This window comes from Actinia tenebrosa, unplaced genomic scaffold (assembly GCF_029948245.1).
Source record: "Actinia tenebrosa isolate PJP-AT-01 unplaced genomic scaffold, QUT_ActTen_1.0 PGA_scaffold5__44_contigs__length_20552954, whole genome shotgun sequence".
Classification (NCBI taxonomy): Eukaryota; Metazoa; Cnidaria; class Anthozoa; order Actiniaria; family Actiniidae; genus Actinia; species Actinia tenebrosa.
In genome coordinates, this window is record NW_028292582.1 from 14,431,020 (window position 1) to 14,448,248 (window position 17,229).

The 17,229-nt window shown below is 39.0% G+C and overlaps 2 protein-coding genes across 2 annotated transcripts; one reads left to right on the forward strand and one right to left on the reverse strand.

Moving 5' to 3' along the window:
• Positions 1-31: 31 nt before the first annotated feature.
• Positions 32-5,434, reverse strand: LOC116287232 (uncharacterized). The gene is made up of 9 exons (XM_089038511.1): positions 4,628-5,434; positions 4,207-4,289; positions 3,869-4,035; positions 3,579-3,776; positions 2,420-2,739; positions 2,167-2,299; positions 1,670-1,803; positions 1,352-1,529; positions 32-652 (listed from the first exon to the last, which is right to left on the reverse strand). Exons 1-9 carry the CDS (start codon positions 5,285-5,287, stop codon positions 393-395), a joined length of 2,133 nt encoding a protein of 710 aa, XP_088894637.1. The 5' UTR covers positions 5,288-5,434; the 3' UTR covers positions 32-392.
• A 1,899-nt stretch (positions 5,435-7,333) lies between these two features.
• On the forward strand, positions 7,334-13,691 carry LOC116286759 (MAM and LDL-receptor class A domain-containing protein 1). Its single transcript, XM_031693334.2, has 15 exons — positions 7,334-7,479; positions 7,653-7,821; positions 8,390-8,583; positions 8,666-8,797; positions 8,879-9,126; positions 9,227-9,320; positions 9,428-9,599; positions 9,689-9,879; positions 10,450-10,581; positions 10,835-11,085; positions 11,193-11,286; positions 11,456-11,624; positions 11,935-12,116; positions 13,058-13,134; positions 13,348-13,691. Exons 1-15 carry the CDS (start codon positions 7,395-7,397, stop codon positions 13,612-13,614), a joined length of 2,457 nt encoding a protein of 818 aa, XP_031549194.2. The 5' UTR covers positions 7,334-7,394; the 3' UTR covers positions 13,615-13,691.
• The last annotated feature ends 3,538 nt before the right edge of the window (positions 13,692-17,229 follow it).

A 17,229-nucleotide genomic window follows, 5' to 3' on the forward strand; every position in this document is an offset into this window, starting at 1 on the left:
AATTAATCAAAATTGATTTGAAATTAATTTCCAGTTATTGGATGGGTAATAATTTGTTTAAAAACACAACTGCAATTACAATGAAAAAAATATATGTACCCAAGCTTATGGTATTCTATATGATAAAGGCTGAAAACACAGATGAATTTTTAACCACCCAAATGTGTTACATTCAAATCATTAAATGCTGTTTTTTTAATAAGTGACCAGCAATTAATTGCTTTATGCAACTTCATCCTGATTATCTAAGTGTTATATTGGTATGAACAAGTAACATCTAAAGGGATAGCAATAATGCAACTATAATTAAAGCTTCAAAGCAATTAGAAGAAATTTGAAACAATCTGATAGATCTGGATGAGTGCATCAGGCAACACTTCCATTACTCTCATCTATTTGTTACCAAAATAGGAACTTGTAAAAGCCATATCGTACAATTCAAATAATATGTTTTCTTCTGGAAGTTCATGTTCTCTTGTCGGTCTTGGGAGACTTAAGGTGTTCGAACAGGTATTTGCTGTTGGAAGGAAACTACCAGTAACCTCATGAAAGGTTAACGATAGAACAATGGAAAAACCAAGTATAGGTTCTTCATTACTTCCTGTCACAAACTGTAACACACTTTCTAAATCTAAACCAGTTCGCCTACCACCTATAAATAAAAATAATCAAGAGGTTAAAACAAAATAATACACTGTGATTATTGTTCAATGTTAATTTTGGGGAACCATCAACTGTAATTTCATTTCTCTGAAGCATCTGATGAGCCAGAAGAATGTGAGTATCATTTTTTTTTCCTCACAAGGGACAATAATCCTGAAAAACTTTTGCAATGTATAATATGCTCAAGTATTTATATCCATAGCCTGTGTTTAAATAGGCTGCAGTCAGGGATGTCTCATAATCCATTCAATATTTAATAGATAATCACTGAGGCATACAGCATTCATGCGTAGAATGCAGGCGGTTAAGGGTGCATTATACCCATGAATGCTTTGTGTCCACGTGATTATCTATTAAATAATGATAATAAAAATGCATTTACATAACTCACTTTCTATATGACATATTGAAATACGCTTCGCAAATAACAGTTAGCAATTAGTATGTGTTAGTGTAAGTGTAAGCTCTCAGTTTAATAAACCTATAGCATTATTATTTTTAATATGATGCAAGTTGTTCAGCATTAGTTGGCATAATGCAGAATGAAAACAATAGTAATTATTTTTGAATATTGCTTGATTTATACTGAGACATCAAGTCAAAATGCCCTTTGCTATGGTGTATAATTGAAAAAGCCACATGAATTAATTTCTAGCTCCAACCCAAAAATAACCAGAACACCACCTACTTGCAACTTCCCTGAGGTACTTCTGGAAAGCCCTGTAAACCAAGCATTCGCTTTTCCTTGCATTGCAACCTGCTTCACTGAAGACGGGTTTTAAAAAACCATTCAGAATCCTTATGGTCATAGTAGCTTTGGGTCCCTCTCTGAACAAGTCTTTAAATACATCAATACTTATAGCAAGCTGTACAAAATATTAAAAACACTTTAAAAAAGAGGTAGGACTGGAAAACTGGACAACTTTAAAAAGGAGGCTTGACCATTAAATGTGTTTGGGGAAAACTGACATTAAAACTGGCTTCAAAAAAGTTTAAGCACATTTACCTGGAATATGCCAGTTTTTTTTAACCCTAAGCGTAATAGATTTAGGCATTGGTCATCCACACTTAAGTTGAAAACTGACTCAAATATATCTTCCTTGAACTTGGGGACTTTGCCACCTTGAACCAAGCTCAAACCTGACAATTGAAAGATAAATGATAATGCAATTTTTTTTCATTTTTGAAGTGTCAGACAACAGTACTGTCACTTGCATTGCTATGACACGACCACCACAGACAAAAGTCGTAGTGCCTTGCATTATGCAACATGCTTGCACCAATCATGAGAACACATTGTCATGTTTGTGATTCTAATACACTGATAATTTTTTCTTATTTACACTGATTGACAGACTAATTATTTTGCTGAGGGGTGGGGTTTTTGTGGCTCCAGCCTCAAAGAGACAAAACATAATGTCATTGGTTTGGACGGTTAACTTGAACAATTTAATAGCATCAACAATGAGGTGGAACATACCCCATGTGTTCTGAAAGACTTACCAAAGATGACACCAATCAACTGGTAATCACTTGCCATATGGGGCTTCAAGCCATTCTCAAAGTAGATGTTAAAAATATCACGAACTATTAATCGAAAAAACTCTCTTCTTGGTCCTCCAATGTCTTCAGCTTCCTAGAAAAAAATGAATGGATTTATTAATAATGCAATTAGTTCAATGCTAGAGTTTTTGAGTGTTTCTTGACACAAAATTATGTCGATTAATTTATTTTAGAAACAATTTCAATTAATAACCTCTCCATAAAACTGCACTTCCAATGTCTGCCTTAAGTTCCCCATTTCTTTGATTTCCTCAAAGGCAGTTTGCACAAGATTGTATCTGTCCACTAGAATGTAATTGGTGGGCCCTTCTGTTGCTTGGGCCAGGTCCACTACATTTAATGGTCTTCCAGTGACCATTATGCTCTGGAAGTATCTAAGCACTTCCACCCCATTGGTGATTTTATGGTTGTGGGCATAATTCAATGTTTGGTTAACAGCAGCAGAAATGTCAGGGTCTACTCCTGGAGCTCCTGAAGCCTCATCATCATCTTCTAAGGGTGTTGATACACTTTCTGTAAAGCAGAGAATTAAGATTATTTTGAGCCTAAAAAACATACCTATTGAGCAGCACATATCCTGTATTAGCATTTACAGGGATATGTCCCTCCAAACCAGAATCCCGAGGCAATCTGCATTTTATCTTAATTGATCAAGTAAAAAATGATGGTAACTAATAATCATTATTAGACACTGGGTGAGTGAAGTGACAAGATATGCAAAATATATGTAAACATGAATGGGAAATATGGAATGAAAATTAAAAGTACAAAATATTTACAATATTAAAATGTCATTGAATCAGTTATTAGTGAAATTAAACAAGGTGGATCACACATCCCATTGTTACACTAGCTAACTTAAATGTGAAACTTTGTAGTGATTTTCATTTTTTCAGTGAGTAATTTCTTCCACAGTAATCATAAACAAGATCTTTAAAAGTTATTGATATCTTAAGATCTATGCAGGCACCTCTTGAAGTACAAATCAAAACATTGCCATTAAATGATCAATACACATTTTTACCAGTCATATCATCTACATATTCATGTTTAGTATTATATTGTGGTAGTTTGATAAAAATAGCACGTTTTGTAGAAGCTAATTAATTTCATAATGGTTTAAATTTAAAATAATTACAATTATTATGCAAAAACCTTTTTTTGACTGCATGTGCATTGTAGAATTAACAATGATGAAATGGCCATCATTAGAATCGCTCATCTAAGTGCAACATATTTTTAAAAATGAGAGGTGATCGAGGTAACTAAAAGGGGGACGCATGGTCAAAAATACTGGAATGCATGATGGCTTGACTTTTTTTGTACAGATTGAATTAGATTGTTGAACTTACCCAAAGTTTTGTTTCTTTTTTCACTGTACAGACACTGGGAGCTAGTACATTCAAACTCTTCCTCATCAGCATAGATTCGCAGAGACCCTGATTCACTTGTATAAGTGCCTGCCGAGTGAATTTCTACTTCACACCCACACTTTGGACACTTTACATCAGACACAACTCCTTGGCCATATTTTTGGACAAAATAGTCATCTTTAAATAAATCATAAATATAACACTAAGTTAATGATACCCAAAAGTATTAGGAAATGTTGATAAAGCAATAATGTGTTTGTCAGCCTTACCTAGTTCTGCCTTGTGGTTTTTGTCTTCTATAGTAGCAGAGTTAACAGCTGTTGTAGTAGTAGCTATAGTAGTGTTTGTTACTGTGGCACTTGCTTTTGTAGCTGTTGGAGTAGAATTACTTGCTTCTGTAGAAGCAGGGTTTGTTGCTGTGTAACTGGTTTCATTACTATAAATTTTGCAAAATATGACCATTACTACCTTTGTGATTTGAACCACCCCTCCCCCTTTCCCCCCTTGGATGCCCCTTATCAAGTTGAAGCTAATACATAAGTTACATGTAAGCCATGCATTCTCTATTCAGCCACACAGCACATATTTTTACAAATTGGAAACTTACCAACACTGCTCTATGTGTTCTGACAACTCTGCCAGGAAGAACATTTGTTGACAATTTAAGCATTTTTCCTGCAAATCTTCAACCTTAAAAAATAGGCATCTCTGTGTGAGGCATCATAACTGTTGAAAACATAGCACTGTACATGGAAATGACAATATTTGTCTCATATGTAAATTTTATAAAACTACCTCTGATTTTTCAAGATTTTTCTCTATATTTTTCCTTTTCAGTTATTGTTTGGATGTTTGTTTGTTTATTTGGTTTTTAGGCATGCAGCTTCTCTGCAAAGCTCTGAGATGGTCAGGACGAAATGAACAAATTCACGTTTTCTTTATAATCTCACTGGTTATTTGAAGCCTAGCTAGTTCAAAATAAATATCTAACTCAAAAATTTTAATATGAGCAAATGCAATATGCTTACCTTATAATTATCATTAGTTGGTAGTGGATTCATGCTCAGGTCTCTCTGTAGAGGTCTTATAAAGATTTTTCCCTGTCCAATTACATCCTTTAGTTGTTCGCAGCTGTAAGGGCCATTAATAACAGATAGCACTCTCACCCCACGCTCGACAATCCTCAAAAGCACGTAACCACCTGACTTAAAGAGTTGCGGGTATGCCTCTTTCAGTGTTTTATCTACTTCAAAAGGCCCATCGTCAAGGTTTAACGTGATTTTCTTTTCCCCCAGACCAGCTCTTTTAAGCGCCGATTGTTGGGATGGGGATGGTGGGACGGTATCCTCCATGTGCGACAAGCACATAAAGTTCCTAGTAAATGTTGCTCTTTTTTTTGGCTTGGACGTTTTGTTGTTAGAAAACCCATTTCTGTTGTTGTTGTATGGACGGTGTCGACTGTTCCCTTGAGGGCGAAAACCAAACAATCTTCTGTGTTCTTGATGTAGACCTGTTGATTCGGTCAATGATGGCGCAATGTTCGATCCACTGCTAGAAGAAGGGACAGTACTTGTAGAATTCTCTGTTGAAGGAGCTCCAGCTGCTGTTGTCTCTGTATTAGCTGGGAAAGATTTGGAAAGTTCCGCCTCAACTTCTTTCAGAAGGCTTCGACATCTTTGTAGAGACATTTTCACTATTCACTTTCTGCAGCACATGTAAAGTCGTCTCTGTGGTGTCCAGTCCCTCGCAATTGAGCCCTTTCACTAGGTCCCAATCTCTAAAAATGTCGAACTTGAAAAACGAATGTCGAACTTGAATAACGAATGTCGAACTTGAAAAACGAATGTCGAACTTGAAAAACGAATGTCGAACTTGAATAACGAATGTCGAACTTGAAAAACGAATGTCGACCTTGAATAACGAATGTCGAACTTGAATAATGACAAGAAAAACGCGCCATAGTTTCGTGAGTCCGATATATCAGGTCTGCTGGTCATAGCAAGGGGTTAATCATCTACGGACTAGGGGCCGACTAACCTCTCCCTTAGGCTTCGGCCGAGCATCCTGATCAGGGTGTAATTCCTCCCGGGATAGCGGTGTTGGGGCCGAAATCTCCAGCATAGCCGTAAGCCCATACGACGATGTCTGGAAGTATGGTCCTGGTTAGATTAATGAATTTAATAAAAAATACAATGAGTTTCCAGTATAATCACTGCATTATATTCTTTTATTGTCACTCCCAAAAGAAAACTCCTTATTTGAATCTTAGAAAACTATATAAAACAATCATTGGCTACTTTCGGCTGATCATCTGAAAAAATAACAGAAGCAAGAGATGACATATATTTCATCACAAGAGAACGTTTAGAGACCATTACCTAGACCTGAATAATCATTGATGACTAGTTGAGTCTACACTGAGTTAACAGTATGCGTGTCATATTCGCTAGAAAAGTACAAGAAAAAATAATAAATCATTTTTTTAATTAAAAAATCCAATTTCTTCTACATTTAATAAGATGGTCATTTGATAGGTACTGAACTGTAGAAACTGAAGGCATATCGGAAACCAAGCATCCTGTAGTTTGATAGTCCATAATAATCACATGTCGGTAATCTTTCCTATCGAATTCAAGTTGTTGAGCATATACCCTTGAAGCATACAGCTGCATCGATTGATGGGCTCATTTACAAGCAGTCAGTTTAGGTGGCTATACTCATCTGAAAACAGTAGAAGCCGAATAATACTCTTTCTTAATCTAATGTTTTCTTTTTTCTCCTTTTTTTGTCTTACTTTTTCCCATCTATTTTTCATTCAGGTCGAACCATTACTCTCTCTCTTTCATCGCATAAATTTTAAGAAACTTAAAACCAAAAAAAAGCCTTAACTCCAGTGCCCGGTTGTACTGTGACGAAGGGTGGATAGCGCTATCCGACGGACAAATCCTTATTCAGTGGATAAAGTGATGCTGTTATCCAAGAATTTATCCAGTGGATAAGATTTATCTATCGGATAGCGCGTTACTCCACCCTTCGTAAAACTGGCTCTGAACTTTAATTAAATGACAATATTTCGGATGTTTTTTATAACTATATCAAGAAGATTCATTAGTGCAGCGCACGAATAATTATTGGCTATTTGATACTTGAATAAGGTTAAAGATCTATCCTTGAAGAGCCCAGCATATAACCATTAGCAAAAGTGTCATCTGGAAAGCAAACATCATTAAAAACTGCTTTAATTTGCAACTCATGTTGTTTTGTTTTGGGGACGCATATCAAGTTCCTGTCCTTAACCTACTTACATTTATATGAAAGTAATTGATTACAATGACAGACTGTAAAGAGTGGTTTGCTCTACAGGGCTAAAGCACCATGGTGATCTTTGCTCTCAACCAAGCGTCCCAGTTCTTACGACGCCTTGATTGCGACACCAGATCACCCGCTCAAGTTAACGCTATAGATGTGACTCTGGCTTGGAGTGAGTTACTGATCAACATTCAACATAGGTCAGAAATGTGAGAAATGCTGTTGTTTTGATCTCTGATGACAAACCAACTAATCAACTAATTAATGGTTATTAAAGTAGTGAAGCCCTGTGTAAATATTCCACGCTACTCTATTTGTTTTTCTTTCTGCTAAAGAATACGGAAACACTTGAGAACCTATCCCAACTGATAACATCTATATCTAATGAACATATAAAAAGGCAACAGGCTACAAACAACAGTCATCGAGTCTTGTTGCTCATATACAACGTACCACTCTGATCAGTAAAGATTGTTAGTCGTTAAAATGCCGCGTCCGGTGGTCGGTTTGTTCGTACTTTTACTCTGTGCCTTTACAACAAGAGCAGCAGGGGTCACTAGTAAAAGAAACAGTAAGTAGAGTCATTAGTAAACCATGTCCCAAAACGACTCTGTCTTGAATGGGTGTCACCCAGGTCATAATGCAGGCCGCAAATTACCCTTTTAGGTACTGTATATTTTAGTACCAAAAAAAGGTTTATTGAGATGAAAAACTAATCATAGATGTAATGAATCGTTTGAGCAGCATGTGAAGGAGAACTGACTGGATCCAAAGGAACCTTTTCCAGCCCAAACTATCCTCAGAACTACCCTGACAATGCGCTGTGTCAGTGGACTATCAAAGGACCATCAGGAACAACAAAAATTGAAGTCACTTTTGAAGACTTTGATGTGGAGTGGGGATCGTCGTGCGAGTGAGTATCAAGCAACTGCTTGTCACTGATGGTAATAAAGTAATGATGAACAACATAAATTCCTTTTCTGGAATCTCCTCATTCCGCCAACCGGTTAGCTCAGTTGGTTGGGCATCGGACTTTCGTGCGGGAGGTCGTGGTTCGAGTCCCGGCCGGACCAACACTCAGTGTCTTAAAATAACTGAGGAGAAAGTGCTGCCTTTGTAATTAATTACATCTGCAAATGGTTAGACTTTCAAGTGGCTCGGATGACCACTTTAAATGGCGGTCCCGTCTCTCCATACTGGGACGTAAAAGAACCACTGAGGACGTAAAGAAACCCTGGCAGTGACCACCCTCAGTGCCTACACTTCATACTAACCATCTCTCATGTTTGTAAATTGCACAAAAAGCAATCTGTCATTAACAACTCAATGCAAAGCGCCTTTGATTATATTCATATAGAAAGGGCACTATATAAATTCAGAAATCAGTATCATTATCATTATCATTATTCGAATAGGAAGGGGTCTTGTTTTGACAGGTGATCAGTGTAAAACAAGTTTTAATGTGGTTAACATTATTACAGATGGGATAGCGTGATAATAAAGGATAAAGAAGGAAACCAAGTAGGCAAAACACTTTGTGGACGCCTTGATAAACCAAAGATAGCCGTCCCAGGAGACACAGCGGTCGTGGTCTTCAAGTCCGATGACGCAGCAAATGAAAAAGGCTTTCAGGCGAATTTTGTAGCGATCGCTCCTGTCAAACCTCCTGAAATTGGTAAGCAGGTTGTTCGTGTAATGATAAAGTAGAGTAGTCCAATGAATGTAAATAACCATGAATATTATCTGTTGTGACGTAGGCAGCTGCAACTTTGATGAAGGTTTATGTACAGGATTCATGAATGTTGGCAAAGACGATTTTGATTGGACAATTAATAGCGGTGCTACACCTACAGCTATGACTGGACCCAAAACCGATCATTCAGGGCAAGGTATTCGCTATACTAAATTGTCATTGGTATGTCTTGATCAAGACTGAGCCATGCAAGCTCCATATATTTGTATACTTCTAGGCAAGTACATATACATCGAATCGACTGGTCGAGCTGAAGGAGACAAAGCTCATCTTGAGACAGAAGTCATATCTGGTCAAAGATGTCTTCGTTTCTTCTATCACATGTACGGTATCATTGGCATGGGGAGCCTGAACGTCTATATTCAAACTAGAAATACGAGGAGCCTGGTAATGAGTCTATCTGGTAACCAAGGCAACGAGTGGAAAGAAGTTCGTTTACAAATAAATGAGAAGCTTCCCTATAAGGTTAGTAGCCTTATATTACTTGCTACCATGATATCCATGACATGTAACATGATATTCGATCAAATTGGTGTTTTAATCTAATACTTCATTTTATTTTAAGATGGTTTTCGAAGGAATAGTTGGAAAGTCTGACTTCTCAGATATAGCCCTAGATGACCTATCTTTCTCCAAAACGCCTTGTCCTACTGTGACAGGTAAGCTGTTGACCATCTCCTCCCTCACCTTGTCGTACATGAGCTCATGTACGTCTTGAGTTCGAAAAATAACGATGGTGTTTTTTTTTTTTTGCGTAACCCTGCAGGAAGATGCGGTGGTATTCTTACCGAGTCCAGGGGATCTTTCTCTAGTCCTGGTTTTCCTAATGACTATCCAGATAACAGTCGTTGTCAGTGGATCATTCAACCTCAAGTCAAGACTGCTGTTATCATCATTACGTTCAACCCGTTCGCAGTAGAGATGGCGCCAGGATGCGGGTAGTTTAAACATTATTGTGATATTAGACAGAATTATACATGTCAATATGGCTGTCTATACAAAACAAAACTACATTTTCTTATCACAGAGACGATTACGTCATCGTGGCAGATTCTCAAGATCAGCCGATCAAGCAGCAACGATTTTGTGGTTTCTATGGTGATGGATTTGGACTTAAGGTCCCTGGTCACGTGGCTAAGGTGTATTTCCATAGCAACGACCACTTGGCAAGAAAAGGATTCCATGCATCATACAAAACCATCCCGATCACTTCAGCAGGTAGTTGGTGTTTGCTCTTGGTTGTAATATGTAATTTCATACAAATTTCAACTAATCAGCACGTAGCTTACGTTTCTCTGCTTCCTATGTCCAGGATTCAAAGTGGAAAATCGAGGAACAGGAAAATTGGGCTCCAGAATCCAACTGATAAAGTTTATGAATTATAAAAAATAAAATCTTGATTTTATCCGGACTCTTAGCATAAAATTACTAGTAATGAATATCAAAACCAAAACTATAAGATACAAGTTGCATATTTGGCGAAATAAACTTTTTGCGATCCAAAGTCCAGTGAGTCAAAGTCCATTCCATTCCAGCTATGCACGGTTTCTGATTTTCCAAAATAAAAAAACCCTCTCAAAATTCATAGTCTAGAGGCGTTAATCAGATTTTAGAGGTTGGACATGTTTTTGGTATACATTAAGATTATCTATACCCTTTTAAAAAGGCTGAAAATCTCCCTCCCCCAATTATTTCCAAATTGGACAACATGTAGTCCTTTTACTAAAGCAAGGGCTTGTCATGATTTGCAGATGATTGTTAGTTACTACAGAATTAATCTTGTAACAGGTGATTGTGACTTCGATAGTGAGATGTGCCCAGCCTGGACCAATGTCGGCACTGATGATTTCGATTGGTCAATTGGTAAAGGAAACACGCCAAGCTTTTTCACAGGGCCATCACGTGACTTCTATGGATTAGGTAAGCAAACCTGTTTGACCTGTTTGGTTTCTAGTTATCACTACAGTTGACTCCATGATACAGGGACGGCGGAGCAGTTTTTTGATTGGGGGGGCTAATTGTATGGCAAGGTGGGGGGGCTGAGTTTAGTGAAAATGTATTAAAATTACGCAAAAACCCCCCAGCCCCCCCCCTCCCCCCCCGGCTCCGCCGTCCCTGTGATATGGCTCATACACATTATTGTTCATTAAGTCAAAGTGTTTGCATTCTACAGGAAACTATGCATTCATTGAAGCGAGTAAACGGCGTCTTGGAGACAGAGCATTGCTAGTCAGCGGCTTCATGAGTGGTACCCAGTGCCTCTCTTTCTCGTACAATATGAACGGCAGAGGTATGGGCTCGCTGATTGTATTTGTCAAAGGCAGTGATGGGGTTTCACGAACAGTATGGACGACCTCAGGTGATCATGGGAAGTTTTGGTTGACTGAGAGCATTAACATCTTTGTGGACCAGCAACCATACCAGGTGTTGTATGATACTACCACTGTAGCATCCTAATCATCAATCATCTGCATGATGTAAGGGTGATTATGGTATTTTTAAACATATGTTTGTCGTTTTGTATCTGTAAGGTGGTGTTTGAAGGAGTTGTTGGTCGTATTTTCACAAGTGACATCGCAATCGATGAAATCTCTTTCAAACGTGGCCGCTGCCCCATGACATCCGGTAAGCATTGCATCCGGTAAGCATTACATCCGATAAGCATTACATCCGGTAAGCATTACATCCGGTAAGCATTACATCCGGTAAGCATTACATCCGGTAAGCATTACATGCAGAAGTCGTTCATGGTCATTTAGTTCACCAATATGTTGGTTCTCGTTCAATCCTTCAGGATGTGGAGGGCTGTTGACTGCAGCAAGTGGTTCTTTCCATAGCCCAAATTTCCCCTCACCCTACCCCAGTGGGGTGGATTGTACGTGGACTATCATACCTCCCCCTCAGTTTGAAGACGTGGCCATCACTTTTCACCATGTTGATCTTGAACAAAGTCCACAATGCAGGTAGAATGTATGGCTCTTGTTATACAATGAGGGTATTCACTTCAGTTAATCAAAGCTCTGTTTTCTCTATTCTTTACTTTTCACCATGTTGATCTTGAACAAAGTCCACACTGCAGGTAGAATGTATGGCTCTTGTTATACAATGAGGGTATTCACTTCAGTTAATCGAAGCTCTGTTTTCTCTATTCTTTACTTTTCACCATGTTGATCTTGAACAAAGTCCACACTGCAGGTAGAATGTATGGCTCTTGTTATACAATGAGGGTATTCACTTCAGTTAATCAAAGCTCTGTTTTCTCTATTCTTCCAGAAAAGATTACCTGGTTGTAGAGGACATCACAGGGACCCTGAAAGGCAGTAAAATTTGTGGAACAAAAACCAACCAATCAGTGGAGGTCGACTGGCACCAGTCACGTGTTCACTTTCATTCAGATAAAGACGTAACAGCACAAGGATTTGAAGCATCTTACCGGGCATTTGGATCTTTACCGGGTAAAGGATAAATCAGGGTTCATACGGCAATAGACCCTTTTCGAATTCTAAATTACCGCTGTGTTTCTTGATTACAGACTCATTTGCACAGGGTTAGCCTCGAGTTTGTGCAGAATATTCACGTGTTCCAGTCAAGGTCCGTCGAGCTTCAAAGTGCTCGTATTGTTGAAGTTGGTCATTCTTTACTTTACCGTTGGTATTTGTGAATATTTAAACACTGATACGAGGCTAACCCTGTGCAAATGAGTCTGTAATCAAGGCACACAGGGGTAATTTGGAATTCGAAACTGGTCTATTGTCAGGCACAAACAACACTTAGTGTACACCTGAAACGCGAATAGAGCACAAACACTAAAAGTGTGCAACACTTTGCACTATTTAGTAGTAAATAAAAAGATATAACTAGCTAAAAACTAGTGTGAGCTGCGTCGGTGTTTCAAATGAAACAGTAATGATGAAAAGGTAAATTATACACCGTGAAAAGATGAAACAACTTACTGACGTTTCGGACGCTAGTAGTAAATAGTGTAATTAAACAAGAGAAAACAATAGTCGCGTAAAATATGAGCCAGCTCAACTAGAAACAGTGGACAGCTGTTTCAGCCTGTATTGGGCCTCGTCAGAGCACAGTTTATCTAGTGAGCTATTAGAATCCCACGAAAAGAAGTACATGATAGATGATGCGTTATAGGTAAAATGCGAGAAAAAATAAACGTAAAATATAGAAATTCTGCCATGGGAAGTGTCGTTGTACTTACTTCAATATGGGGAAGACAATAGATATAGACAGGAAAAATACGTAATGCGTGACTGTCATGAAAGCCAAGGCTTACTCACCGCGTGTTACATATCACATGCATGCTGCTTGCATGATATCTGCTGTGTCGGCTGGATGACCTACCTGCCCGGTTCTTAATAGCATTTGTTTATCTTTGTTTCAGCTTGTGGAGGAGAGTTGGCAGGGAATACTGGAACATTTTCAAGCCCTAATTACCCATCACATTACCCTAACAGAATAGTAAGTAGTTCACAGCAATAAATGTGCTCACACTAAATCCGTGAAACAAAACTAATTTTTAGCACTAAATAGTGATAATTAAACAATAGAAAACAAAGGATTCTGTATGAAATAGTGCTAATTAGTACTATTTAATGTTCAACGGTTTTAGTGCGTGCACTCTAGACGTTATATGGGTATCAGACTAGTCTTATTCGTTTTTTTCCTTTTTAGGTCTGTGACTGGGAGATCCAGGCAGAGCCAGACATCCAACAAATTCTCATAACATTCGAGGATTTTGCCATCGATGACTCCCCTCTTACATGTTCCTATGACTATCTCTTAATCATCGACTCTCAACACCGAAAACAAGTAGGGAAGTACTGTGGCATGACTAAACCACTGCCCATAAAGATCGCAGGCAATGCAGCCAATATTCGTTTCCAGGCTTCTCACTTAAGCTCTGCGCGTGGTTTTAAGGCTCATTATACAACACTGTAACTAGGCAAGAACTGTTTTGACCTGTAACTTTAATTGATCTGGAAATGCTGAATAAAATAATGAATTATTCAACTAAATATTAATATTGTTTTGTGTATTTTACTGAATACTGAATACTTTTAATAAAAGCTGACTGTATCAAAGATTGACTGTGCAGACTGCCAGGGCCGCCACGTCCCAAGTATGACAAAATAACGTCATTAGTTAATGATACCTCTAAATCAGTACTTCCGTGTTAAAATTCTAGCACTAAGAAAGTGAAAAGCTAAAGCCGGCAAAATAAGCCACCAAGACTGCATGACAAAGAAATGGGAATGAACATAATCTTATGAGATAACTCAGAGTAGTAGTAACACCTGTCGAAAACTAGAATAGCTCTGTTTGAGGTTGGCATAGGTCCAACTATGCATCTAACCTTAAAACGACCATAACCAGCGTGAACCATGGTACCGAAGCATCAACCATGGTACCGTAGCATCAACCATGGTATAGTAGCATGAACCATGGTACCGAAGCATGAACCATGGTACAGTAGCATGAACCATGGTACAGTAGCATGAACCATGGTATCGTAGCAAGAACCATGGCATCGTAGCATGAACCATGGTACCGAAGCATGAACCATGGTATCGTAGCATGAACCATGGTACCGAAGCATAAACCATAGTACCGTAGCATGAACCATGGTACCGCAGCATAAACCTAGGTAACGTAGCATAAACCTGGGTACCGTAGCATAAACCTGGGTACCGTAGCATAAACCTGGGTACCGTAGCATGAACCAGTGTACCGTGGCATAAACCTGGGTACCGTAGCATGAACCTGGGTACCTTATCATTAACCTGGGTACCGTAGCATGAACCTGGGTACCGTGGCATGAACTTGGGTACTTTATCATTAACCTGGGTACCGTAGTATTAAACCTGTGCACCTTATCATTAACCTGGGTACCGTAGCTTAAACCTGTGCACCTTATCATTAACCTGGGTACCGTAGCATAAACCTGGGTACCTTATCATTAACCTGGGTATCGTAGCATAAACCTGGGTACCTTATCATTACCCTCGGTACCGTAGCATAAACCTGGGTACCTTATCATTACCCTCGGTACCGTTGCATGAACCAGTGTACCGTGGCATGAACCAGTGTACCGTGGCATGAACCTGGGTACCATAGCATGAAACAGTGTACCATGGCATGAACCTGAGTACCGTAGCATGAACCAGTGTACCGTAGCATGAACCTAGGTACCGTGGCATGAACCTGGGTACCTTATCATTAACCTGGGTACCGTAGCATAAACCTGGGTACCTTATCATTAACCTGGGTACCGTAGCATAAACTTGGGTACCTCATTATTAACCTGGGTACCGTAGCATAAACCTGGGTACCTTATCATTACCCTCGGTACCGTTGCATGAACCAGTGTACCGTGGCTTGAACCTGGGTACCGTAGCATGAACCAGTGTACCGTGGCATGAACCTGAGTACCGTAGCATGAACCAGTGTACCGTGGCATGAATCTGGGCACTTTATCATTAACCTGGGTACCGTAGCATAAACCAGTGTACCGTGGCATGAATCTGGGTACCTTATCATTAACCTGGGTACCGTAGCATGAACCTGGGTACCGTAGCATGAACCTGGGTACCGTGGCATGAACTTGGGTACTTTATCATTAACCTGGGTACCGTAGTATTAAACCTGTGCACCTTATCATTAACCTGGGTACCGTAGCATAAACCTGTGCACCTTATCATTAACCTGGGTACCGTAGCATGAACCTGGGTACCTTATCATTAACCTGGGTACCGTAGCATGAACCAGTGTACCGTAGCATAAACCTAGGTCTCCTATTATTAGCCTGGGTACCTATTAAAACCAAAATTGATATAGACATGCTACACTGCTGGGTAAACCAAACACTCTCAAGTGGTTAACAATCATGACGTCATGATTAACAATCTTATTACCCTTATCTTGGCCTCATGCATATGTCAGCGACAAGAGTGAAAAATGTCTGCGCATGCTCTTAATCCGTATGCAAATAATAATAATAATAACTTTATTTCTATAGCGCTTTTACCTATGATGTTCAAAGCGCTTTACAAACAATATAACAAATATAAATAATTACTGAAATATCAAATAATCAAAAATCTAACTACTAAACTATCTTAATGACTACATTCTATAAAAATATAATAATCTAGTAATTATAAATATGTATAAAATGAATAACTAATCTTAAAAACTAACCATAAGCCTCTTTATATAAAAATGTTTTTAGCTTTTTCTTAAAGCTATCCAAACTTGAACATAATCTAATATCTTGGGGAAGAGTATTCCATAACACAGGCCCACAAATGGAGAATGCCCTAGCGCCATAGGTCTTAAGCTTAAACTTGGGTACCCTGAGCAATCCCTTGGCAGATGAACGCAATGTGCGAGATGGAACGTAAGGACACACTAAATCACTAAGATAAGTTGGCGCAATACCATTCACTGCCTTAAAGACAAAAAGAAGGATCTTATACTTAATACGCTGTTCAACTGGGAGCCAATGCAGCTCCATCAATACTGGCGGCAGCATTAAGAGCATATTGTAAGCGTTGCACAAGGTGTTTGGGTAAGCCAAACAATAAAGAATTACAATGATCTATCTTCGAAGTCACAAATGCATGAACTAGGATTTTTGTGGTGTCATAGCTTAAATACCTTCTAACGCATGCTATGTTCCTAATATGGTAAAAAGCAGACTGGCAAACTGCAGTAACTTGTTTAGCTAAACTTAGAGTCCTATCGAAAACTACACCAATGTTCCTTGCATGTTCAGAAACTTTAATGAGTTCGTTAGCAGCAGAAATAGTGTCCAGTGGTGGCGATGGACGATGCTGCGCATGCAGTAGAAGAAACTCTGTCTTGTCGTTGTTAAGCTTCAAGTTGTTGGACAGCATCCAGCAATCAATATCACGTATACATGCTTCAACCCGGTATCTGCAAGAATCCATGTCACCTCCAATGGAGCAATTGAATGCGTAGTAAATCTGCGTGTCATCCGCGTAGAGGTGAAATGAAACACCATGATGCTGCATTATATCGCCTAATGGTGAAGTGTACAAAGTAAAAAGGACTGGGCCCAAAACGGATCCTTGTGGCACACCGTACTCCAAGTTGAAAACGTCCGATCGTTGGTTTTCAACACAGATGACTTGTTTGCGATCAGCAAGGTAGGAACGAAACCAAGCAAGAACTTTATCACGTACTCCAAAACGAGAAGAGAGTCTTGAAAGCAGGATGCGATGAGCTACAGTGTCAAATGCTGAAGACAGGTCTAGAAGCAGCAGGACAACACATTTGTCATCATCAATGGCACGAAGGATGTCATTCTGTACTCTAAAAAGGGCAGATTCAGTGCCGTGGCGTTCCTTATATGCAGATTGAAAAGGTTCAGTTAAGCTATTGTCATTTAAATAGGCAGTTAGTTGTGAAGACGCCACTTTCTCGCAACACTTCGAAACAAACGGAAGATTCGATATAGGTCTATAGTTGAGCAGTTCTTCATGGTCCAAAGAGGACTTCTTAAGTAAAGGTGAAACAACTGCTTCTTTCAAT